This window comes from Pelophylax lessonae, assembly GCF_965119305.1.
Source record: "Pelophylax lessonae genome assembly, chromosome: 3".
Taxonomy (NCBI): Eukaryota; Metazoa; Chordata; class Amphibia; order Anura; family Ranidae; genus Pelophylax; species Pelophylax lessonae.
The window spans coordinates 33,888,709-33,916,134 of record NC_138770.1 but is presented as its reverse complement, the minus strand read 5'-3'; the positions used below and the strand labels follow the sequence as shown (position 1 = coordinate 33,916,134).

Sequence of the window (27,426 nt, the reverse complement as noted above, 5' to 3'; positions counted from 1 at the left end):
ACAGGGATCAGTAGCGGGGTTCCGGTCTGCTCCAGGTAGAAGTAATTAGCTGGAGGTTCCGACAGCAAGACAGGCTTGAAAGCATGTGGATACACAAGGCAGGTTGAACGAATGATGTGAGTGAGAACGCTGGCGGTTGAAATAGCCGCTCTGCGGCGCTCAGCGATGACATCATCTGTCTTAAAGGTGTATGCGTACCACCTAGTAAGAAAGGTGGGACGCATATTTGGAAGGAAATAAATTATTAAGGGTACCAGAGGTACCAGAATCTTACAAAGGGGTTCTTTACTGTCAGAACAGTGGGGATGTGGAATTCTCTTCCACAAGCAGTGGTATCAGCAGGGGGCATCGATAGTTTAAAAAAACTATTAGACAGGCACCTTAAAGACCACAACATACAGGGGTATACAATGTACAACATACAAGGGTATACAATGTACGGTTTACAGCAAACACACACACACATCATAGGTTGAACTGGATGGACTGATGTCTTTTTGCAACCTCACTATGTACAACATAGAGTATATAGTGCAGGGGTCAGGAGTATATAATGTACAACATGGAGTATATAGTGCAGGGGTCAGGAGTATGCAATGTACAACATAGAGTATATAGTGCAGGGGTCAGGAGTGTGTAATGTACAACATAGAGTATATAGTGCAGGGGTCAGGAGTATGTAATATACAACATAGAGTATATAGTGTAGGGTCAGGAGTATGTAATGTATAATATATATTATACAGTGTATGGGTCAGGACTCATAATCATGGTATTCAACAATTAGTGATGGCCTAAAACACCACTGCCTCCCATCTCCTGAGACTGAATACATTGTTTCTATGTGTTTATCAGATGATGGGGGATCTAGGTGGAGCCTCCGTACTGCTCCGTACTGCTCTCTCCTTTACAATAAAGTCTCCTCTTACCCGGTGATATGAGGGGCGGCTGATTCTCCATCATGACGTCCTTGTAGAGATCCTTGTGTCCTTCTAAATACTCCCACTCCTCCATGGAGAAATAGACAGTGACATCCTGACATCTTATAGGAACCTGACACACACAATGATACAGTCACCATCCAGACACATCCCTTGTCTGTTACTGGATAATGTCCCAGAATTCCCAGCACCGCTCACCTCTCCTGTCAGCAGCTCCATCATCTTCTTGGTGACTTCTAGAACCTTCTGCGTGTTGTGTCTTGTAGGGATCAGGGATGAAGGTGGGGGGATGGTGATGGGATTCTGGATTCTCGAGGATCTTGTGGTCCTATTATGAGATCTCCTTCTTGTGTCATTTTCAGTAGATTTCTTCATTATTACTGTACAGTTCTGTGTTATACAAAGATAAATATCACTCTCCCACAGGGATGTCTTAATATCATCATGGGCCCCTTGGTAAAGTAATGTACTGGGGCCCCTACCAGCCTGCTCAAATTTACTAAAATAAAATAATAAATAGTTGCTAGAATTAAACATATTTATTAGTACAGTAAAACCTTGGTTTGAGAGCGCTTTGCAAGACAAGCAAATTTTTAAAATATATTTTGACTTGATATACAAGCGATGTCTTGATATACAAGTAGCGTCATGTCACAGCTGGGTGTAAAAGAGAAGAGAGGCCCCTCTAAGTGTAGCAATACAATACTAAGTATGCAGGCACCCGGGGTAAAGCTGTCCACATAGACCATTCTCCGTACTGCCATCTTCATCATATCCTTCCACGTTGCGCTCCACGAGCGATTCAAAGCCTCGCTTACAGATCACTCTACTGCAGGGTAATCTTCCCAGTCACGATTGCAGACTGACAGTGGTGAGAGCTGGTGGTTCAGAAGATGGTCTATTTGGACAGCTTTACCCCAGATACCGGCATACTTAGACGTGCCTCTTTAATCATCAACCATGTGAGTTGCTAAATGTTGAACCTTCATTAAATGTCCCCATACTGCTACTAATCCCCTTGTGGAGGCGCCATTTGTGGATGGACATTTTATGATTACACAACCAATCGCATTGCTATAATCTTTATATGTAGACTATAAACTGAAAGACTTATGAATAATGGTTGTGGAACTAATCATCTGAGTTTCCATTATTTCTTATGGGAAAATTTGCCTTGATATAAGAGTGCTTTGAATTACAAGCATGTTTTCGGAACAAATTATGCTCGCAATCCAAGGTTTTACTGTACTTTCAATATAATAGATTTTATACAATGAGAATACATGACACAAATCAAAGACTAATCAACACAGGGGAGTAGAAGGGCACGGTACAGGGGAGTAGAAGGACATGGTACAGGGGAGTAGAAGGGCACGGTACAGGGGGGTAGAAGGGCACTGTACAGGGGAGTAGAAGGACACGGTACAGGGGAGTAGAAGGGCACTGTACAGTGGAGTAGAAGGGCACGGTACAGGGGAGTAGAAGGACATGGTACAGGGGAGTAGAAGGGCACGGTACAGGGGGGTAGAAGGGCACTGTACAGGGGAGTAGAAGGACATGGTACAGGGGAGTAGAAGGGCACTGTACAGTGGAGTAGATGGGCACGGTACAGGGGAGTAGAAGAGCACTGTACAGGGGAGTAAAAGGGCATGGTACAGGGGAGCAGAGGGGCACGGTACAGGGGAGTAGAGGGGCACGGTACAGGGGAGTAGAGGGGCACAGTACGGGGGAGTAGAAGGGTACGGTACAGGGGAGTAGAAGGGCACGGTACAGGGGAGTAGAAGGGCACGGTACAGGGGAGTAGAAGGGCATGGTGCAGAGGAATAGAGGGACACAGTACAGGGGAGTAGGAGGGCACAGTACAGGAGAGTAGAAGGGCAAGGTGCAGAGGAGTAGAGGGACACAGTACAGGGGAGTATGGGGGAATGGTACAGGGAAGTAGAAGAAAACAGTACAGGGGAGAGGAGGGGCATGGTACAGTGGAGTAGAAGAAAACAGTACAGGGGAAAGGAGGGGCACAGGACAGGGAAGTAGAAGGGCACGGTAAAAGGGAGTAAAGGGACACGGTACAGGGGAGTAGGAGGGCACAGTACAGGAGAGTAGAAGGGCATGGTGCAGAGGAGTAGAGGGACACAGTACAGGGGAGTAAGGGGGCATGGTACAGGAGAGTAGAAGAAAACAGTACAGGGGAGTAGAGGGGCATGGTACAGGGGAGTAGAAGAAAACAGTACAGGGGAAAGTAGGGGCACAGGACAGGGAAGTAGAAGGGCACGGTAAAAGGGAGTAAAGGGACACGGTACAGGGGAGTAGAGGGGCTCAGTACAGGTGAGTAGAGGGGCACAGTGCAGGGGAGTAGAGGGGCAAAGTACAGGGGAGTAGGAGATGCACAGTACAGGGGAGTAGAGGGGCACAGTACAGGGGAGTAGAGGGGCACAGTACAGGGGAGTAGAGGGGCACAGTACAGGGGAGTAGGAGGACACAGTACAGGGGAGAAGAGGGGCAAAGTACAGGGGAGTAGAGCAGCACAGTAAAGAGGTGTAGAGGGGCACAGTACAGGGGAGTAGAGGGGCACAGTAAACGGGAGAAGAGGGGCAAAGTACAGGGGAGTAGAGGGGCACAGTACAGGGCAGAAGAGGGGCAAAGTACAGGGGAGTAGAGGGACACAGTACAGGGGAGTAGAGGGACACAGTACAGGGGAGTAGAAGGATACAGTAAATAAATGTTATTTGGATACAGTGTCACACGACCGCACAATTGTCAGTTAAAATAACGTAGTGCCGTATAGCAAAAAATGGCCTGGTTATGAAGGGGGATAAATCTTCCAGAGCTGAAATGGTTAATCGACAAGACTGTCAGTACATTATTCACACTGATATTTATGGCACTAATCATCAGTGCAGCCCCATCAGTGCTGCCAATCCGTGCCTTCTCAGCAGGACTCTGAGCTGAGGGCATCTCTCTCATGCAGCTCAGAGCCTGCACTGATAGTTCCTCCTCCCTCACAAAGATGGGAGAGGAGAGAGCCAATCTGCTCCTTCTCCTCCCGCCCCTCTCCTCCTGTGTGCACCATGGGAAGGGTGAACCCCAGCAGCCAAATTATCAAATTCTGCTGCTTAGCTTCACACTTCCCACAGTGCACACAGGAGGAGAGGGGCGAGAGAAGAAGTAGCAGATCATCTGTCGCTTCTCCAATCCATGCGAGGGAGGAGGACCTGTCAGTGCAACACCTGGCTGTATGAGAGATGCTCAGAGTCCTGTGGCCAGAAACCCCGCTGAGGCCCCCCAACCCTGGCAGTTCCAACACTGGTACGTACAATTTATGTTTTCATAGTACTTGTGTGGATGTTGGTATTGTTTTAGCAGAACATTAGAAGTCTCAAAGTGACTCTGAATACCTCCCACTGTACAGCGCAGTCAGATTTAACCCCTTCATTACACTCACCTCTCCAGTCAGCAGGCTGAGGATCTCCAGGGTGAGGTTCAATATCGTCTCATTCCGGGGAAATTTCTTCCTTACATTCTTAACAAAACTCAAATTCTGCTGATTGTCCGTCATGATGTCCTTGTAGAGATCCTTGTGTCCTTCTAAATACTCCCACTCCTCCATGGAGAAATAGACAGTGACATCCTGACATCTTATAGGAACCTGACACAGACAATGATACAGTCACCATCCAGACACATCCCTTGTCTGTTACTGGATAATGTCCCAGAATTCCCAGCACCGCTCGCTCACCTCTCCTGTCAGCAGCTCCATCATCTTCTTGGTGACTTCTAGAATCTTCTGCATGTTGTGTCTCTCAGGTTTTAGGGAGTTACATGGAGGCACTGTGATGGTCATATGATCACCTGACTTCAGAAGAGGAAATCTCTGTATTGAGGAACCAATAGGAATATCATGTTAGAATCCCAGAATCCTCCTCACCTCTCCGATCAGGTCTGCATTTTATTAATAGAGATAAGAGTGATGTCATGCAACCTCCCAGAATCCTCCCTACCTCTCCAGTCAGCAGGTAGATGATCTCCAGGGTGAGATTTAGTACCTTCTCAGTCATGTGACTCCGGTCCTCCTCCATCCTCATTGGTGTCATCATTTGATCTATACAGGTCTCCTTGTAGACAGATAACTTTGGGAAATGAATGTAAGATTTATATGGATGGTATTGGTCACACAATAATGGGGATGTGGGGGGGGGGGATAGGAGGGTTTCTGTACATTTAAGGACTACTTCCCTCATTGAACATTTTCAAGGCCTGGGACCCTCTTGACCTGCCGAATCAGAAATTCCCTTTTCTCTGTTGGGTTTGTTTGGTTTCTGAACTGGATTTGCTTAGTTTTAGATCTGGAGACAAGGAATGATAAATATTATTCTTCCTTCGACTTGTTTGCTCTGAGGCAGTGCTGTGAGGACAATGTAGGGTCATCATGATGTCCAGAAAGGGGAACTTGCTGATTGGTGGGAGTTGACGGCTAATCAGGATAATTGCCAGAACTTAGGTATACAAAGCAGACCAATTGAAATCACTTAGTTTAGTAGGGGATAAGCCTCACCGTCTCACATGTAGGGGGTGGGATTACCTATGTGTTTAACCAGACACAAAACAGGGAGGAAGAACGGCAAACAAGGGAGCTGTTCAAAGATAGGTATAATTCCCAAGCGGTGTTCAAGACTAAAAATCAAGTACATTATTGAATATATATTAAAAACTATAGAGAAATCACATTTATCAATAATGAGTCAATAACATGACATAAACACACAAGTAAAAAACAGCCCAGGTGACAACCGAAGACTAAAAATGGATCAGCCCTGTTCACAAAAAACTAGGATAGCAGATGAAAAAATAGTTAAAAAGTCGGACAGACAAAGTCCCGTTATGCTGCAGCAATGGGAAGACATATATACTCTCACACAGTTCCTTAATGTTAGTTGGAAAATTCCTTCCACAATAGTATTAATCCCTTGGGGTGAATGGCATTTAGGAACATTGTAACAAGACCCTTGCTCGCTCGCTTCCGCCTCCCGACACTCCTCTGCTACTAGTGAGTCAGCTTGCAGATCGTAACGTTTGATGGTTCGCTCATCCCAGGCTCTGGGATCCAAACTACAGCTATGTGCTGTTCGGAATCCATTAGAACAAACACCAGGCAGGCTGTATGTAAGTTCAAACAGGAAGACATTTATTGGAAGTACACAACACACTTTTATACAGAATTTGGAACATCCCACCCCCAACAACCGCTTTCCTATTGGTCAATTGTAAAGTACATGTTGTCCTCCTTCAGGTCCTCCTTAGCCATGGAAATGTGGACTTGAAAATGAGTCAGCAGGAATTGGTCCACTGTTATGTGTAATGAGACAGAAGCCCCAGGGGGCAATCAATGTACACAATAGCCAGACACAGAACAATGGAAGGTCATTAACACTTAACAATGCGAAAGGGCAATCCACATTCCCTCCCAATACACGGAAAACTTATGCCTGCCTCCAAAGACCCCCAAAAAATCCCCCAAAAAAACGCCTGCAACAACACACCTGGGCATTTTTTGGGCATTTTTTGGGCGTCTTTGGAGGCAGGCATAACATCTGAACTTCTGTATAGGGGTATATATACACACACACTTATATGTATTTATACACATACATACATATAAGTGTGATAGGAGCGGAGACATATGCCTGTTAATTATTTCATTAGCGCAAGCATAGGTTTCTGCTACTTTCACACCTATTATGTGTATATATACATGCATGTGTGTATATATACCCCTACACAGAAGTTCTGATGTTATGCCTGCCTCCAAAGACGCCCAAAAAATGCCCAAAAAACGCCTGCGCCCAAAAAAAAAAAAACGCCCAGGTATGTTGTTGCAGGCGGGTTTTTTTTTTGGCATTTTTTGGGGGTCTTTGGAGGCAGGCATAACATCTGAACTTCTGTATAGGGGTATATATACACACACACTTATATGTATTTATACACATACACATATATAGGTGTTATAGCAGAGAAGCCATATGCCTGTTAATTATTTAATTAGCGCAAGCATAGGTTTTTGCTACTTTCACACCTATATATGTGTATGTGTATATATACATACATGTGTGTGTGTATATATACCCCTACACAGAAGTTCTGATGTTATGCCTGCCTCCAAAAACGCCCAAAAAATGCCCAAAAAGACGCCAGCTACAAAAACGCCCAGGTGTGTTTTTGCAGCAGGTGTTTTTTTTGGGCATTTTTTGGGGGTCTTTGGAGGCAGGCAAAACATCTGAAATTCTGTATAGGGGTATATATACACACACACACTTATATGTATTTATACACATACACATATATAAGTGTGATAGGAGCGAAGTCCTATGCCTGTTAATTATTTCATTAGCGCAAGCATAGGTTTCTGCTACTTTCACACCTATATATGTGTATGTGTATATATACATACATGTGTGTGTATATATATATATATACCCCTACACAGAAGTTCTGATGTCATGCCTGACTCCAAACATGTCCTCAAAAAAGCCCTATAAACGCCTGCAACAAAAAGCAGGGTGACAGGGGAGAAGCCACCATCCTGTTCTATAAGTGTTCTAAGAGAAACAGTCTTTTCTCTATAGCGGTCACCCTGACATGGAAGGGTTTTGTCACCCTGCCATAGCAGTCAGAGTCAGTTAACCCTACACTACACTATGGTCCCCTTACACTTAACACTTTCCCTACAGAAACTAGATTATTAAATCTAACTATAGTGGAAAATAGTACCCTAACTACACTACATATCCCTTTCCTCACACTAATAATTGCTAAATGACGCTTTGAAGCAGAAGTAACAGAACTGCTTCCACTCTCTTCCACATCCCTGTATTAAAATGGTAGAGATTTGGCGAGGCTAGCTTATATACTGGGGGGCGTATTCACTAATGGTTGGCCTCTGGAGCCTCTAGTCACTCCAATCACATTCCTAGCATTCTCCTGCCCCCTCAATTGGCTTTTACTTATTGTTCTGGTCCAATCACGGGCTTTTAAAGCCCGATTCCTGTCCCATTGCATTTTGGTCGGTTCTGGTTGCCGAATTCCAAACTTTTTCAGCAAAAAGTTCGGAATTCAGCCGAATTTCGAAACAGTCAATGTTCGGGTCGAACTGATGGTCGACCCGAACCGTTCGATCATCCCTACTGTGGAGGTGGCTGTAAGGGTTAATGCAAGTAATCAGCTGAATGAGTGTAAAAAGTAGTTCATAGTGAAGCCGACTAATTACAGCTAAGTCATTAATCAAAATTACTGATGACCGGTCAAGTTTCCTCTGTATAAACAGACCTTCAAGTTGTAAGAAAGTCACTGTGCAGCCGAGATTCAGCTACTATGTTAGTATCTCTAGCTAACCACTCCACAGTTCCATAACTCCTCGGTAGTAGGACGTTCCTTCCACAGTAGTAATTACCTCTAGGGATGGAGGGAATCGAGGAACATAAGGTGCATAATACAGTGCAAGCAGCATTAATGTGGATTACAAATAGTCATTTATGAAGTAAAGAACACTGGGTTTAGTGAGAATCCTTCAGGAAATTCATAGTAAGGCCAATATGCAGGGTTTCCATATTCCAGACACAATAAGCATAATATCCAGGGACTAGTCCATCGTAATTAATCCATTCCATCACCTCCACTTAATGTTGGCTTAAGGGAGAAAGTGAATATCCTAGAGGCTAGAGCCAAGTAAGGAGGGAAGTTCATATGGAAATACACTTTAATAACCATCACTGATGAGGCACAAAGAAAATGCCATATGTATGGAAGGAAGCTAAGCAGGATTAGTGAATTTTGTCACCAGCTCCATTTTTGGAAACGTTACTCACTGCTTGACCTTCCGACAGTAGTTCCGAGGTAAGTGCCTTTACCTTGTCAGTACAGAACATTAAGTTCATTCCTTTAGTAGTCCCCCTAGATCACAGGGTTCAGCGTGGAGTAAGATCCAAGTAGCTAACATGCAGGACAGTATGTAGAAAGCCAGCTGGCTAAAGTCTAAAGATTCCCGCGCAGCACATGCAGGCTTGGAGGTTAGCTCAGGTTGTCACCGGGAACAACGAACGTCACTGGATGATGCGTTTCGTCCGCCACTCAGCAGACTTTTTCAGAACGAGGGAGGGAATATGCTAATGGTTCTTTTATAGTCCCTGAACACCAGGGCTCATTAGTTCCCTCCTCTGCTTTGATTCCGTCAATACTTCTTAACCGGTTGCCGACCGCCGCACGACTATATACTGCGGCGGTCAGCCCCGGCCAGGCAGAGTGACGTAGCGGTACGTCACTAGCCTTCGCCGCTCTGGCGCGCGCGCGCGCGCGCACCCGCGGTCCCGCCGATGACTCGATTGGGTTCAGAACCGATCAGTCATCAGGTCCAGGCCAATCATTTTTGGTCTGGACCTGTTGATCGGTCCTGCCCAATCAGATCTCCCTCTAAGCCTGTGAAATGTAAACACAGGCTTAGAGGAGATGTGCCCTCCCCTCCCAACGGTCTTTTTGGATCCAGCGTGAGAGGAGAGCACATCTAATTGTAAGTACAGCACCAAGCACGTACATACACACTTAGATAGGCACATTTCACCCCCGATCGCCCCCCCAATTAACCCCTACAGCACCTGACACAACACACACTATATACAGCATATAGCATATACCTATATACCTGTATAAGTGTGATTTGTGAACAGGTGTAGCCCTTGCGACCCCCCCTTTTCCACTCAAATTACCCCCCACCCCCCCCTAATAAAGATTTAACCCACTGATCTCCCCTGACCCCCCCCTGATCACCGCCGTTAACCCCTACACCCTCTGTCACATCAGCACTAATACAAACGCAATATACGGTGTTATTGTATTTTTGTATTAGTGTGATTGTGATCAGAATTAGCGCAGGCGACTAAGTTTCTGTCCCAAGAAGGTTTAGGGTCCCCGCCACCCGCCCAATAAAGATTTAAGCCCCTGACCCCCCCCTGATCACCCCTACACCCCCTGCCATAACACACACCGTATACAGTATATAGCATTTTGCTATATACCCGTATAAGTGTGATTTGTGGTCAGGTCTAGCGCTTGCGACCCCCTTTTTTCCACTTGAATTACCCGCCACCCCCCCTAATAAAGATTTGAGCCCCTGATCTCCCCTGACCCCCCCCTGATCACCGCTAGTTAACCCCTACACCCTCTGTCACATCAGCACTAATACAAACGTAATATACTGTGTTTTTGTATTTTTGTATTAGTGTGATTGTGATCAGAATTAGCGCAGGCGACTAAGTTTGTGTCCCAAGGAGGTTTAGGGTCCCCGCCACCCGCCCAATAAAGATTTAATCCCCTGATCCCCCCCCTGATCACCCCTACACCCCCTGCCACAACGCACACTGTATACAGTATATAGCATTTTCTATATACCCGTATAAGTGTGACTTGTGACCAGGTTTAGCGCTTGCCACCGTTCCTTTTATCCTTAGGATACCCGCCAGTCCCTTCCAATAAAGATTTAAACCCCTGATCCCCCCCTGATCACATCCCGTTAACCCCTACACCCTCTGTCACATTAGCACTAATACACACATAATATACTGTTTTTACTGTATTTTTGTATTGGTGTCATTGTGACTTGAGGTTGCTCTAGCTAGCTAGTTTCTTTCCCAAAGGAGGTTTAGGGTCCCCGCCACCCCCCCCCCAGATCCCCGGCGCAGTTTAGAAGTAACCCCTTGATCACCACACACGCACGCACGCACGCACCTACACTTCCATTTCTAGTATAGTGTTTGAACAGATCAATATCTGATCTGATCAGAGCTATACTAGCGCCCCCATAGTTTAGGGTTCCCAAAACGCGGTGTTTGCACGATCAGCACTGATTCCGGCCAGCACCTGCGTTTAACCCTTTCACCCAGGTAAGTGTAGTAATCAATAGATTACTGTCACTTACAAAAAACACAAGACACAAAACCGCTGTGTTAGCAGAGTCAGGCCTGATCCCTGCTAGCATTAGCAGTTTTTTTGGTAGCGCTTGAAATAGTCTTCGACAACCAGGTGCTTTTATTACCTGTGAGTCGCATCACTGTACGGGTAAATTTAGTTACCAAAATGTCTAAACGTTCGTACAGTGATGAAGCTATTTACAGTATAATGTCCATGTCAGGTGAGAGCGATGGGGAAGCCTCACCGGCAGAATCAGGGTCAGTATACGAACCAGATGACAGCAGCGGCTCCCTGACAGACAGCTCCGACGACAGATGGGTCCCTGTTAGACCCAGACGTACCCGACCCCATTCTGGTGTTGTTGAAATGCAGGAATCGCAGGGTGCTCGTATGGAGCAGAGTGTGGGTACTAGTGCCGCTCATCCTTCTGGCGACCTGGCAAGCGCCAGCGGCCTAGTACAACCTGGACCTAGTACAACCAGCACTGCAGTAAGACCTGGTGACGTGGCGAGTCCCCTAAGTGCAGTTGAAGCTGGTGCGGTGGCTAGCACAAGTAGTAGCCCGCAGCCACCGCGTATTCGAAGACAGGCCCGTAGAGCCCATAGTGCCCTCCCTGATGCGCTGGCATATCCCAATTGGCAACCCACTGATTCTACAGCGCCAGTACTTCCCCCATTCACCGCCCAACCTGGAATCCACGTGGAGACAGCTGGTTTTACGCCCCTGAACTTTTTTGAGCTGTTCTTCACGGAAGATCTTTTCAGATCTATTGTGGATCAATCAAATTTATATGCTCAACAATTTATCGCCGCCAACCCAAATTCGCACCTTGCCAGACGATTCGGCTGGAATCCTATAACGGTTTCCGAATTTAAGATCTTTCTGGGCCTTTCCCTCCACATGGGCATAACTAAACAAAGTGAATTGCGGCTATATTGGTCCACTAGCCCAGCTCACCATATGCGCATGTACTCTGCCTCCATGTCCAGGGGGAGATACGAGCAAATTCTGCGATTTATGCATTTCAGCGACAATGAAATCTGTCGTCCTCGGGGAGACCCTGCATACGATCGGCTCCACAAAATTCGGCCCCTCATAGACCACTTCAATCAGCGGTTTGCAGCCTTGTTTACCCCCGAACAAGTTGTCTGCATTGACGAGTCCCTGATTAAATTTACTGGCCGTCTTGCTATCAAACAGTACCTCCCCAGCAAGCGTGCCAGATACGGGGTCAAGTTGTATAAGCTCTGTGACAGGGCCACAGGCTATACAGTTAATTTCCGTGTCTATGAGGGAAAAGATAGCACTGTGGAGCCCCCGAACTGCCCAGACTACATAGGGAGCAGCGGTAAGATTGTTTGGGACTTGGTGTCACCCTTATCCGGAAAGGGGTACCATTTGTACGTGGACAATTTTTACACAAGCGTGCCACTATTTAGTCACCTGCTTGATTTACAAATTGGCGCATGTGGCACCGTGCGACCTAATCGCCGGGGCTTCCCCCAACGGCTTGTAAATTCCCGTCTTAGTCGGGGGGCGAGAGCCTGCTTGAAAACGGACAAATTACTTGCGGTGAAGTGGAAGGATACACGGGATGTTTATGTTCTGTCCTCCCTTCACGCAGACACGACAGTCCAAATCCCTACGGCAACTGGCGTTATGGAGAAACCCCTCTGTGTCCACGAATATAACCTTAACATGGGAGGGGTGGACCTTAACGACCAGCTTTTGGCGCCGTATTTAGTTGCCCGTAAAGCCAGACGCTGGTACAAAAAAGTGTCTGTTTACCTTTTCCAATTGGCTATGCTGAACGCCTTTGTCCTATACAGGGCGTCAGGACGAACTGGACCCTTCCGGGAATTCCAGGAAGCGGTCATCCTTGCCTACCTGTACCCAGGAGGCATGCCTGCCCAACTTCCCCTTCCAGATGCAGTGAGCCGGCTGCATGAGAGGCATTTTCCTTATGCCCTCCCGAGTACCCCTACCCAAATACGACCCCAAAGACGATGTCGTGTCTGTAGCAGGCGCGGATTTAGGCGTGACACCCGTTATTATTGTCCCAAATGTCCTGACCATCCTGGTCTCTGCATCGGGGAATGTTTTGAGCGCTACCATACACTAGTGGAGTATTAGTGTAGGGTACAGCACGACACAGTGTAGGGCACATAAACACAGGGTCTCGAAGGATGTTGGATGTCCATCGACATTTTGAGAGACCCAAGCTGGAAGAGAAGATCGCAGAAGATCGCACTCCCTCCCAAATCAAGAAATAAAGGAACAGTTAGAAAGTAAAATAAAAGGATCCAAAAACTGTTGTGGTGTCAGTAATTTTATATGTCCTTCTACTCCTTCCTACTATACTTTTTTCAATGTCCTTTGTTTGTTTTTTCATTCTTTTGTGACCTGTTTCTCTTGCAGGTAATTGTCGGCTACCACGCATTGATTTTATATATTCTGACACAAACAGCGTTTGCGCTCAGCATATATGGATACCTTTGCTGATAGCAGCTGTGGTGATTTTCTGATTTCAGCACTGCAGTTAAAATCTTATTTTGGTATACGTGGATAGCGCCGTGTATACCCATCATTAAATTCAGTGGGTGGTTGTTTGGGCGGTTAATGATGAGAATCCAAAAACTTTTGTTGTGTCAGTCATTTTATATGTCCTACTCTTCCTAATGTACTTTTTTTTAATGTACTTTGTTTGTTTTTTCATTCTTTTGTGACCTGTTTCTCTTGCAGGTAATTGTCGGCTACCACGCATTGATTTTATATATTCTGACACAAACAGCGTTTGCGCTCAGCATATATGGATACCTTTGCTGATAGCAGCTGTGGTGATTTTCTGATTTCAGCACTGCAGTTAAAATCTTATTTTGGTATACGTGGATAGCGCCGTGTATACCCATCATTAAATTCAGTGGGTGGTTGTTTGGGCGGTTAATGATGAGAATCCAAAAACTTTTGTTGTGTCAGTCATTTTATATGTCCTACTCTTCCTAATGTACTTTTTTTAATGTACTTTGTTTGTTTTTTCATTCTTTTGTGACCTGTTTCTCTTGCAGGTCCCTCGTCGGCTACCACGCATTGATTTTATATATTCTGACACAAACAGTGTTTGCGCTCAGCATATATGGATACCTTTGCTGATAGCAGCTGTGGTGATTTTCTGATTTCAGCACTGCAGTTAAAATCCTATTTTGGTATACGTGGATAGTGTCGTGTATACCCATCATTAAATTCAGTGGGTGGTTGTTTGGGCGGTTAATGATGAGTAATACTACGCATTATTCCTGTGCTGATTTCTGATAGGTTCTCTTTTTTTTCCGTTCAGCCCACAGGCTGCATGAAAAAAAAAAAACCTATATGCCAAACAAGGACCAGCAATGTACTGGTACGTTGCTGGACTTTGAGTGGTTGTACCAGGATGATGCCTGCAGATTTAGGCATCATCTTGGTATCGTTTTTTACAGCCAGCGGTCGGCTAACATGTAAAAGCAATCCTAGCAGGTAATTGGCCGCTAGACTGCTTTTACATGCAGTGGGAGGGGTCTCCCCCCCCCCCACCGCCGCCTTCCGCAGCCTTCCGTGGTTTTTCTCGGGCTCTCCTGTCCCACCGGTTAACCCGAGAGTGCAGCCGGTGGTTCAGTTATCTAACCATAGAGCTAATTGAAGATTAGAATGGCTCCAATCATCTCTATGGCCTAAGATGCCGGAGGCTACGAGCATTTCATGACTTCTTTTTCGCCAGAAATAAACAGGGCCATTGGGAAATTGGGAAAGTATTTTATCACACCAATTTTGGCGTGGTCAGATACATTAAGGTCAGAGGAGAGATCTAGAGTATAAAAGACCCCAATTTTTTTAAAAAAGAGTACCTGTCACTACCGATTGCTATCATAGGGGATATCTAAATTCACTGTGATAACAATAAAAATGATTTAAAAAAAAAAATTTAAAGGAAAGGTGTCAAAATAACATAAAAAAGCAAAAAAAAAAAAAAAAAAAAAAAAAAATTGAGCCCCCCCCCTTTCCCCCCGTGCTTGCACGCAATGGCACACGCAAGCGTTGGTCTAGTGTCATATGTAAACCGCAATTTCAGCATGCATGTGAGGTATCGCCGCGATCGCCAGATCGAGTGCAGTAATTTTTGCAGTAGACCTCCTCTGTAAGTCTAAAGTGGTAACCTGTAGAGACTTTTAAAGTTTTTAAAAATGTACGTACGTTGTTGCCGCTGCGCAGGCGTGCGCAATTTTTAAAGCATGTCATGTCAGGTGTCTATGAACTCGGCATAAGATCATCTTTTAAATTTTACCAAAAAAATTGGAATTATATAGTGTATTTGTGAAATAAATTAAAAAAAATGTATTTTTTTCGCAAAAATTGCGTTTGGAAAATCTGTGCGCAAATACCGTGTGACAAAAAAATTTGCAACATCCCCCATTTTATTCTATAGGGCCTCTGCTTTAAAGAAATATATAATGTTTGGGGGTTCAAAGTAATTTTCTAGTAAAAAAAAAATATTTTTTCATGTAAACAAAAAGGCACAGAAAAGGCTTGGTTTTCAAGTGGTTAGAAGAGTGGGTGATGTGTGGATAAGATTGAGCATAAAATGCCGGGACAGTTCAAACACCCCCCAAATGACCCCTTTTTGAAAAGTAGACACCCAAAGCTATTTGCTGAGAGGCATGGTGAGTCCATGGAATATTTTATATTTTGCTACAAGTGTCGGGAAAATTATTATTTCTTTTTTTTTTGTTGTTTTTTTACAGAAAGTTGTCACTAAATGATATATTGCTCACACATGCCATGTGTATATGTGAAATGACACCCCAAAATACATTCTGCTGCTTCTCCTGAGTACAGGGATACCCCATGTGTGAGACTTTTTGGCAGCGTAGCTGTGTACGCGCCCCCGAAAACCAATCCACATCTTCAGGTTTTCTAATGGCGTAAATTGCTGATTTTACCCCTGACTACCTGTCACAGTTTCAGAGGCCCTGAAATTTCAAGATAGCACAAAACCCCCCCAAATGACCCCATTTTGCAAAGTAGACACTCCAAGCTATTGGCTGAGAAGCATGGTGAGTCCATGGAATAGTTTATATTTTGCCACAAGTTTCGGGAAAATAATTTTTTTTTTTTTTTTAACACAAAGTTGTCAGTAAATGATATAATGCTCACGCATGCCATGGGTATATGTGAAATGACACCCCAAAATACATTCTGCTGCTTCTCCTGAGTACAGGGATACCCCATGTGTGAGACTTTTTTGCAGTCTAGCCGAGTACAGGACCCCGAAAACCAACCTCCACTTTCAGGCTTTCCAAGGGCGTAAATTGTTGATTTCACTCCTGACTACCTATCACAGTTTCGGAGGCCCTAAAATTCCAAGATAGCACAAAACCCCCCCAAATGACCCAATTTTGCAAAGTAGACACTCCAATCTATTTGCTGAGAGGCATGGTGAGTATTTTGCAGCTCTCATTTTTTTTGGAAAATGAAGAAAAAACAGGAAAATGCATTTTTTTTCCTCTTTTTTCAATTTCCAAAACTTTGTGACAAAAAGTGAGATCTGCAAAACACTCAACATGCCTCTCTGCAAATAGCTCAGGGTGTCTACTTTCCAAAATGGGGTCATTTGGGGGGGTTTTGTGCTATCTTGGAATTTTAGGGCCTCCGAAACTGTGATAGGTAGTCAGGAGTGAAATCAACAATTTACGCCCTTGGAAAGCCTGAAAGTGGAGGTTGGTTTTCGGGGTCCTGTACTCGGCTAGACTGCAAAAAAGTCTCACACATGGGGTATCCCTGTACTCAGGAGAAGCAGCAGAATGTATTTTGGGGTGTCATTTCACATATACCCATGGCATGTGTGAGCAATATATCATTTACTGACAGCTTTGTGTAAAAAAAAAAAAAATATATATATATATATATATTTCCCGGAACTTGTGGCAAAATATAAAATATTCCATGGACTCACCATGCCTCTCAGCAAACAGCTTGGGGTGTCTACTTTCCAAAATGGGGTCATTTGGGGGGGTTTTGTGCTATCTTGGAATTTTAGGGCCTCCGAAACTGTGATAGGTAGTCAGGAGTGAAATCAACAATTTACGCCTTTGGAAAGCCTGAAAGTGGAGGTTGGTTTTCGGGGTCCTGTACTCGGCTAGACTGCAAAAAAGTCTCACACATGGGGTATCCCTGTACTCAGGAGAAGCAGCAGAATGTATTTTGGGGTGTCATTTCACATATACCCATGGCATGTGTGAGCAATATATCATTTACTGACAGCTTTGTGTAAAAAAAAAAAAAAAATATATATATATATATATTTCCCGGAACTTGTGGCAAAATATAAAATATTCCATGGACTCACCATGCCTCTCAGCAAACAGCTTGGGGTGTCTACTTTCCAAAATGGGGTCATTTGGGGGGGTTTTGTGCTATCTTGGAATTTTAGGGCCTCCGAAACTGTGATAGGTAGTCAGGAGTGAAATCAACAATTTACGCCTTTGGAAAGCCTGAAAGTGGAGGTTGGTTTTCGGGGTCCTGTACTTGGCTAGACTGCAAAAAAGTCTCACACATGGGGTATCCCTGTACTCAGGAGAAGCAGCAGAATGTATTTTGGGGTGTCATTTCACATATACCCATGGCATGTGTGAGCAATATATCATTTACTGACAGCTTTGTGTAAAAAAAAAAAAAAAATATATATATATATATATTTCCCGGAACTTGTGGCAAAATATAAAATATTCCATGGACTCACCATGCCTCTCAGCAAATAGCTTGGGGTGTCTACTTTCCAAAATGGGGTCATTTGGGGGGGTTTTGTGCTATCTTGGAATTTTAGGGCCTCCGAAACTGCGACAGGTAGTGCAGAGGTGACATGAACAATTTACGCCATTAGAAAACCTGAGAGTGTTGATTGGTTTTCGCGGTCCTGTACACAGCTAGGCTCCCAAAAAGTCTCACACATGGGGCATCCCCATACTCAGGAGAAGCGGCAGAATGTATTTTGGGGTGTCATTCCACATATACCCATGTCATGTGTGAGAAATTTATCTTTTAGTGACAACGTTGTGTAAAAAAAAAAAATTAAAAAAAAAAATTGTAATTTTCCCGAAACTTGTGGCAAAATATAAAATATTCCATGGACTCACCATGCCTCTCAGCAAACAGCTTGGGGTGTCTACTTTCCAAAATGGGGTCATTTGGGGGGGTTTTGTGGTATCTTGACATTTCAGGGCCTCCTAAACCGTTATAGGTAGTGAGAAAATGCAGTGAAAAATGTACGCCCTTTGAAATTCTGATGGTGGTGATTTGTTTTCCGGCTCCCGTACACAGCTACGCTCCCAAAAAGTCTCACATATGTGGTATCCCTGTACTCAGGAGAAGCAGCAGAATATATTTTGGGGTGTAATTACACATATACCCATGGCATGTGTGAGCAATATATCATTTCAATGACAACTTTGTGTAAAAAAAAAAAAAAAAATTTTTTTAGTCATTTTTCAAACACCTGTGACAAAAAAATAAAATATTCAATGAGCTCAACATGCCTCTCAGAACATTCCTTAGGATGTCTACTTTCCAAAAAGTGGTAGTTTGGGGGGGTTTTGTACTGCCCCGCCATTTTAGCACTTCATGAAATGAGATAGGCAGTCAGAAATTAAAGCTTCGTAAATTTCAGTATTTACACCATAGTTTGTAGACGCTATAACTTTTGCGCAAACCAATAAAAATACGCTCATTGATTTTTTTTTTGTCAAAGACATGTAGCTAAATATATTTTGGCCAAAAAAAATGACATAAATTGAGTATATTGGATATTTTTTAAAAGACAAAGTTGAAAATGTCATTTTTTTGCAAAATTTTCGCTCTTTTTTTATTAATATCGCAAAAAATAAAAAGCGCAGAGGTGATCAAATGCCACCAAAAGAAAGCTCTGTTTGTGGGAAAAAAAGGACGTAAATTTCGTTTAGGTACAGCATTGCATGACCGAGCAATTATCAGTTAAAGTCACGAAGTGCCAAGTTGAAAAAAGGGGTCTGGTCCTTTAGCAGCCAAATCCTCCGGGGCTTAAGTGGTTAAAGACAATTAAAAAGACCACATGACCTGGGCTGTTTTTGTACTTGTGTGTTTAGGTCATGTTATTGACTCGTTATTGATAAATGTGATTTTTTTTGAATTTTTAATATATATATTCAATAAAGTACTTGATTTTTAGTCATGAACACCGCTTGTGGAATTATACCTATCTTTGAACAGCTTCCTTGTTAGCTGTTCTTCCTCCCTCTTTTGTGTCTAATTGCCAGAACTCTGGCTGCAAGGCTCCATTCTTCGGTAGCCTGCTGACTAACAGGAGTGATGTCATCATCACTCTCTGCAGTAAGAGAAGGGATTGGATAGCAGGGGGATGCTGCTGGTGGAGTAGAGATCTTTTGGGGAGGAGTCTCTTCTTTTCCTTCCAATAGCAGCCCAGTGTGGGTAGGAGGAGGACAGCTGGGGAAGGGGTTTGTTTTATTGGTTGGCATATATTCTGTAGTATCCAGGACATTGTACAGAGTGGCAGTGGGTTCCTGGGGCTCTGAATTCCAGCACCAGGCACTGCCAGACCCTGTGTCATGGGAAGGTATTGGACTGGCCAACCAGTAGGTGATGCAGCACAAACAGACCTCCTCAAGGAACAAGTGTCCTTCTTTGTTCTATTTTGTGGCCTGCAACATATTTCTTGACCAGTGAGATGGTGAGGTGAAGGCTTCATTCAGGTGCTGGCAGGAGTTCTTTAAGGAGATCATAAAAGTAAGTGCAGATGGCATGAGAGGACCATCAAAGATCAAGAGTCTCTATGAGCCCAAAAGCCCCCTCTTACCTCAGAGCCTTGCAGCCCGACTACCCTCTCAGAGTCCCCCACAGCCCTTCAGTCACACTAACCTCTCAGACTTGTTCAGCCCGATTACTTCCTAAGAGGCCCCCAAAGTCTTTCAGCTACAGTTCCTCCTCAGGGGTCCCAGACCCCTTCAGATGCAGTAAACCCTCAGAGGTCCCAGAGTCCTTTAGTCCCGCTACCTCCTCAGAGACACCTCAGCTCCTCTCCTTTCCTCAGAGCCCTCAGTATTTTCCTCCCTCTGACACCAATGATGGAACATATTCTTCAAGGCAGGCTGGGGAATGTTTTCTTCCTCCTGACCAGCAATGTAAGGGGCTCTATGCTCCATACTCCTGACCCCTGCACTCCATCATTGTGTTGGCTGCATATTGTAATGATTGCCCATTGGCTGCCTGTGTAGTGTAATAATTGCCCTTTGTAGGCCATGTATGGTCAGGATGATTGTCATTGTCTTCTCTATTTATTGTCATTCTTGTTTGTTTAGAGGAACTTCTTACTAGAATTTATCTCCAAAGTGAAGAGAATGTTCCGGCCCCATAAGTGGGGAAATGTTCTAACCCTGAAGGGGTTGATCTAGGTTTCCACACTATATATGTGTGTATCATCATCTGCTGGAGATAAAAGACGTCACAGTGACTATGGAGGAAGAGGAAGGACATGACGGGGGGGGGGGGGGGGGTTACTGGGTGTAAATAAAAAATAAGATCTTCTTACCTCCTTTGCTGTCTCCTCGCTACGTCGTCTATATAGAATTTCCTGTCTGTTCCTGACCTCACTTCCTGTCTGTATTCCATAGAGACTTCCTATCTGAGTATAAGTGAGATCTCCATCTTGTGGAGTTCAGAGGAACTGCAGCCCTGAGAAACGTCTTATACTAGCCATTCCTTTATAATATCTAATTTACATGATTAAAGCGGAGTTCCACCCGAAATTTATACTTACCTCCATCTTCTCGCTCCCGGTCACCTGAAAAACAAATGGATAATCGCAATTTTTTTTTTTTTTTCACTTACCTTTTAGAGAAAATATACTCACCTTACTTCCTTCTTCCTCCCCTCGGCGGCCACGGCGATTCGTCACTTCCTGGCTTTTGCAATGATTCCTGGGAGCTGAACGTCATAGCTCCCAGGAATCATTGCGCCTGCACCGGCCCCGACGTCAGTTCCGGGGCGCGCGCGTCATCCCCTTCTAAACAGCTTCTGGGCATGCCCAGAAGCTGTGGAGGGATGACGCGCGCGACTCGGAAGTGACGTCGGGGCCGGTGCAGTGCATCGTGGGACCGAAGAAGGAGGAAGAGGACCGAAGAGGACGCGGAAGAGGATCGTGCTGGCTTCAAGCTGCCCACACCTGAGATGGCAGCGCTGGAGAAGACAATTTCAAGGTAAGTATATCTCCTGAAAGGTAAGTGCAACCCGGGACAGATCAGAGGCTAGCCATTGTGGAATGTGCTAGCCCTGACTGTCCCGGGGGTATTTTTGTAAAGAAATGTATAACCAGGGTGGAACTCCGCTTTAAGTTCAAAACAAAGGTATACCTAAGAAAACAGATAACTCCCAAAATGTATCTTTTTGGATAAGGAAATGCAAAAATATATCATAAAGCATTAAAATATATGTTAAACCACTCAAAATTCTGTACATAAATTGCAAGGATGTAATGGTCACATAGGAATGGTGGTGGAGATCTCTCAAAGTAATAGTAATTCCTCGAATTCTTATGTAAATAAAATAATTAATCCTGGAGTGAAAAAAGCTGTAAAGTAATAAATAATATATAAACTGGGTCTTCCACTTCATCCATAAAGGCATTGTGATTCAAGATCACATAGAAGGAGGACTCATCAATTACTTGCAGTTTAGGTTTAACATCTTCATTATGAGTGGATTAATATATATATTTATGCTTTTGGATGTGTAGCACCCTCCAAGGTAGGCGCTAGAGAGTGAGCATAGTTTTGGCTCTGTCTGCCTATCAGAGGAGCAGCAGGCAAATGCTATATTGCTTTCTGCTTAACAGAGAGCAGGATCTGTGAGTTACATCTGCTCATGGTGCTCAGTGTGTGACTCATCTGGTCTGGGGAGTGTTCCGTGCTGGTCCAATGGGGAGGCACATTGGACAGTTTGAGAGACCTGACCAATGGGTACATAGGCTTTGATACAGCTTCAGTGATTGACACAGACTAGGGGTCTCAGTGCATTCTGGGGTGTGGTATAAAAGCCAGGAGCATGTATGCTGCGGGGTCTTTGGCTGGTGAGTAGAGTCCCAGAGGGACTGCATTGCCTGAGGACTAGTAGGAAAGGAGCTGAACCCAGAGGGCCAGAAGAGCTGACTGGAAGGGGTTGAAACACTGGAGACCCTAAAACAGAAAAACAGTCTCGTCAGTAAAGGGGACCGTGTCTAAGGGACTGACCTGAGAGGGGGCCACCCAGATGTAGGATAGTCAGAGGACAGATGTCAGTTGGTGGAGTGAAAGGGGATACTAGGCGGGTATCCCGAAGATAGTCTTCCTTACAAGTGATCTTATAGAAACGTAATCCTGATTCATCTAGTGGCAAGGTGGATCTGCAGCCTGGCTGCATCTTCAGAAAGGAGTCCTCATCCATTGTGAATAGTTCAATTTGGAGTATCCCACTCTTCCCTTCTCCCATCCCTAAATTAAATAAAAACCACAAAAACAACTACAACCCCTAGACTGTTTATTGACTGAGTCAAGGAGTAAAGAGTGAAATGCACATCCTGCAGTTGCTAACAGTAACTCAGGGGGATCCCAAGGTGAATAATCCAGCAGTCCTCAAGGGGGCAGTGCTACAGATGTATTTTTGCATTTTCTTTACCAAAAGGATCAGTTTTGGGGCGTATCTATTTTACTAGCTATACATTTGTTGTTAATTTGTGTTCTGTGGAGACACTCAGGTTGAGTAGTGTTAGGAAGTGTTAGGACTGCAGGATACACAGGGTGCCTTGTTGTTGGCCTTGCAGCTTATACATGCGTTTGCAAATGTGTGTTAACTAAACCCCTGTTTTTAACCTATTTTGTTAGACAGGTTAATTTGGTTTGTTAGCAGACTGGTGGGTAAGTATATCAAACTAGTGTTGTGCGTTTTATACGTTCGAGAATATTATTCTGATTATTTTAAATTTATTACTAAAAGGCGATGTCTGAACTATCAATAGAATTATGACGCAGTGCCTCCAGCCGATTACGGCAAATGATTTAATAACTAAAAAAAACCCAATCAATTTTGTTCAGACATTCATAGTATACCACGCAATTTTCCCGAGTTCTTTTTTTTATCGATTAATTTCTTTTTAAAAGCATATACCAATCTTAGTGAAACAGTCTACAGTAGGGAATATATATATAAGAATATTTATTCGCAAGACATATTTTCACCATAAATGATCATACTTGAGTGACATAAAGAGGTAACCTTACACAAAATACAAACCTAAAACGATAAATGCAATATGATATTTAGCTAAACGATGAAAGTAAAATAAAGCAAGATTACGTTTTTCCCAGATGTAGTAGAAACCATATTTAAGTATACTATACAATCAGACCACAATTGTCTGCGCAATGCAAAACCTGATAATCACTTCACTGCAGATGAAGTGAGAATAATCCATGCAAAACGGAAGACTTAAAATCGCAAATAATGCGCTTAATCTGATATTAATAAAAATATTATAAAAACAAAAATCATCTCTTTAGAGAAAAATCTACATATGGTTTATACGGCTGGGATTGTACTCTCGTTACCCTTTAAATATGAAATGTAAAACATTTAAGGAAGTATATAAACAATATTGAATACTAATCAAATAACAGCAAGGCATAATTACCATATTTAAAATGGCCGCTAGCTTGGAATAGTAGTTACCAGGTTCCTTAAGATGGCTGCATTTCCAAGATGGTGGCAAATTAGGGAGGAGTTTCACTTGGCGTCCCTCAAAGGTTCAGATACATGGCAGATTGAAATGAAGTCTGTGTAGATGAGTCTGTGCATAGCTGTTAGTAGTGTGTATGTTGTAAGTGTGATGTATATTGGGCAAAATGTGATGTCTCGTGTCTCTCTCATCTGGGCTTTTATATGGTATAGAACAAAGGACTATTAAAATGACCATAAGCCAAACCCAGTGGGAGGAACATTATCATCATTGGTTGGAACATCTTATTCATTAACTGGTGATGTCATAGGGTGACACCTCTACTAGTTAACCAAGATATGGGATATTAAAACTGTATAATTTCTCCGTTTAAGATTATCATAACTAACAACATGATAATTTATCATGCTCTCATCTATGACATGTCCATTTAATCCACCAGGTATCTGAATAAAGATTAATCTGGATAACACCATACAACACCTTTTGTATATGATGGGGCAAAGATGTTGTATCAGTTTATGATTTTATGAAATTCATTTTGAGATTTGCAGTTCTCATCAGTGACAATGTTTATTTGACTCCATGTAGATTTAAACAACTCTACCCCCCTGTTGATGTTGAGGTAAATAAATGACAGATTCTAGTTTTTGTCCAGGCAGTTTTGTTTGTCTTCTCAGGGTGGAAACAATAGTTTACTTGCTGGTGGATGGTTGAACACAGGTGTTATCCTGAATTTGAGTTTCGGCCATTGTGTGATAAAACGTCTCATGGTCAGGACATAAGATTTTATGATCCCTCTGGTTTCTTTTATTCAAAGTTTAACAAACACAATTTCCTTTCGGGGGCAGATGACACAGCTACTCATCTCAAAGTACATGCAAACGAAATCATCTCAAACAATGGACTCGAAGTGTGTTTCAAACTGAAAGGGTTTTGAGGTCAATTGAGGCCTCAAAGTTCACAATTCTTGACCTGTAATAATAAAAATGTATTTCTATTTCGTACTGAAAGTTTAACACTAGGGACCGGCTGGTTTCCACACACCTTCTTTAATCCCCCTTGCTTTTCAATTTTGTTATATACAGGGATGGAGACGCTGAGCAGTGCTCACTGGTGTCTCATCTAAAGTCCCAAAACTGACCATTTTTTGTAATTTGTGTTCTGTGTCTTTAAGACTTTTCTATATGCAATAAAAATATCTTTGTTAAAAAAAATAGTTCTTATGCAACCAATTGTTTCTTACTTTTTTGTGTTATATTTGAACTTCTGTGGTAGCCCTGTAAGATATTTTACAGGAGTGATTACCAGACATGGGAGTAAGTCACACATGTGCAAGTCACAAGCAAGTCTCAAGTCTTAACCTTCAAGGCTCAAGCAAGTCCCAAGTTACTGTGGCGAAAAGCAAGCAAGTCAAGTCGAGTCCCTGCTAGAAGTCAAGCAAGTCAAGTCAAGTCATTTATTTTGGTCAAGTCACAAATCAAGTCAAAATACCGATCTACCCCAATTTTCACCTTTAAATCAGTTAAAAGTCAGAGGTCAGGAAAGGTTTTGTTTTATTTTCAACATTAACAAAACTGCTTAGTGATTTTTTCTTGGCATATTAAAGAAACACTTTGAATGCCGAAACAGCTCAAAATCCTTTGCCCGGTCATGTTTCAACACCACAGTCACTAAAAACATGTTAAAGCGGAGTTCTGGCCTCAAAAAAATTTTTTTTAGATAAAAATACCCCCGGGACAGTCAAGGCTAGTGCATTTCAGCAATGATAGCCTCTGAACCGTCCCCGGGTTCACTTACCTTTTAGGAGAAATACTTACCTTAAAAATGTCTTGTCCAGCTCTGCGATCTCAGGTGTGGGCAGCTGAGGCCAAAGCGTCCTCTTCGGTGTACTCTTTGGTGACGTCGGAGTTCCAGAATGCCCTGCACCGGCCCTGCTCATCATCCCTGCACAGCTTCTGGGCATGCCCAGAAGCTGTTTAGCAGGGAATGACGCGCCTGCACCGGAAGTGACGAGCAGGGCCGGTGCAGGTGCATTGACTCCTGGGAGCGATGACGTTTAGCTCCCAGGAGTCAATGCAAGCAGGAAGAGACAGGAAGTGGAAGGTAAGTATATTTTCTTCAAGTACAAGGTAAAAAAAAATCATGATTATCCAATTCTTTTTCAGGTTACTTAGAGCAAGCGGTTGTCAAATTTTCGTTTTGTGGCTGGAACTCCACTTTAAGTATTTCCATTGTTAAACAGCCAGTGTCCTAAAAATCAGAACACACTGAGGTGTTTTAAGTGACTGTGGTGTCAGAAACATAAAAGGCACATTCATTTTGCTTCAACAGATCTTGAGAAAATGCAAATATTTAATAACTTAAAAAAGTAAAGTAATTTCGAGTCATATGTCTCAAGTCAAAGTCAAGTCTCAAGTCATGAATACCAAGTCAAAGTCAAGTCGAGTCTTTTTTTAATTTTAGTCAAGCAAGTCTCAAGTCCTCAAACTGGTGACTTAAGTCAAGTCATGTGACTCAAGTCCCCCACCTCTGGTGATTACTATTAGACATGTCTCTGGGCTGCAGTTCCTCTGAACTCCACAAGGTGGTGATCTCACTCATATCCAGACAGGAATTTTCTATGGAATACAGACAGGAAGTGATGTCGGGTGCAGATAAGAAGTGATGTCAGGTACAGACAGGAAGTGATGTCAGCTACTTGACAGGAAGTGATCTGGAATAAAGACAGGAAGTTCCATGTTGCAGGAAACAAAAGACATTACTGGAAGTGGCAGCAGAGAAGGTAATAAGATCTTATTTTTTATTTACACCCAGTAACCCCCCGCCATGTCCGTCCTCTTCCTCCATAGTCACTGTGACGTCTTTTATCTCCAGCAGATGATGATACACACATATATAGTGTGGAAATGTAGAATGATCCGTATATTACAATGAGGGAATTTATGGTCTGTACCACGAGGGGAGTTATTGGTGTCAGTAAATGCTGGTTCCAGACATTGTATGTGGGGGGAATGAAATGATAAAGGTTGGGATTAGGGAAGATTTCTGTAAGATTTTACACAGGAATGATCAGCGCCCCCTCCACAGACACTATGACCAGTCTCACAATAGGAGTCTGAAAGGAACTGGATTTTGGGGGATGAGATGGTGAACCAGGAGTGGAGGGGGGGGGGCTTTGAGAATCAAAATGGATTTTTCAGCTCAGTACAATTACTCCGTCTGGACTGATATTAAGCGTTTTCTTTTGATTCATCTGTTTTACACATTTTTATTGTATTTTAAATTGTTTTACCGGTTATTGATGATTATAAATAAAGTTTTGTATGAATTTAGTGATATATGATGATATAGAAGATGTAATTTTGGGCTATAAATAGTTAATGAATTTGGGCGGGGGTAGGAACACTTTTTAGGACCTTCTCACCTGTCAATAGTCCTCCTGGACAAAGATTGTCGTTTTCCAATCCAAACACGTTGGATGTCACCAGGTTAGGAGAGCGCCCTCTCTGGTTACATCTAAGCGGTGTCTGGCCCACCATCCACTGGAGTATCTGTTATCAGGACTCTGGCAGTGGATTAGTGCTTCTGCTCCTTATGCCGGTGTTGTGACAGAATGCTATACCCCCTCAGATTGCTATACCCTCGTCACTTCCGCCCCGGTGCGCATGCGCACAAGGCATTCTGGAGGTCCGCTGAGAAGAGCTCTTACAGGGGGCGGAAGAGTTCTTACAGGGGGCGGGGCGG

General features: G+C 43.6%; 1 protein-coding gene across 1 annotated transcript in view; it reads right to left on the bottom strand.

Moving 5' to 3' along the window:
• LOC309550279 (uncharacterized protein) overlaps positions 1-27,221 on the bottom strand; it is a gene marked incomplete at both ends in the record, with an annotated part of 314,622 nt that extends 287,401 nt beyond the window's left edge. The window contains 1 exon segment of the mRNA XM_082250684.1: positions 27,107-27,221. Within this exon segment, the coding sequence (XP_082106810.1) occupies positions 27,107-27,221 (115 nt within the window).
• Between the last annotated feature and the right edge of the window lie 205 nt (positions 27,222-27,426).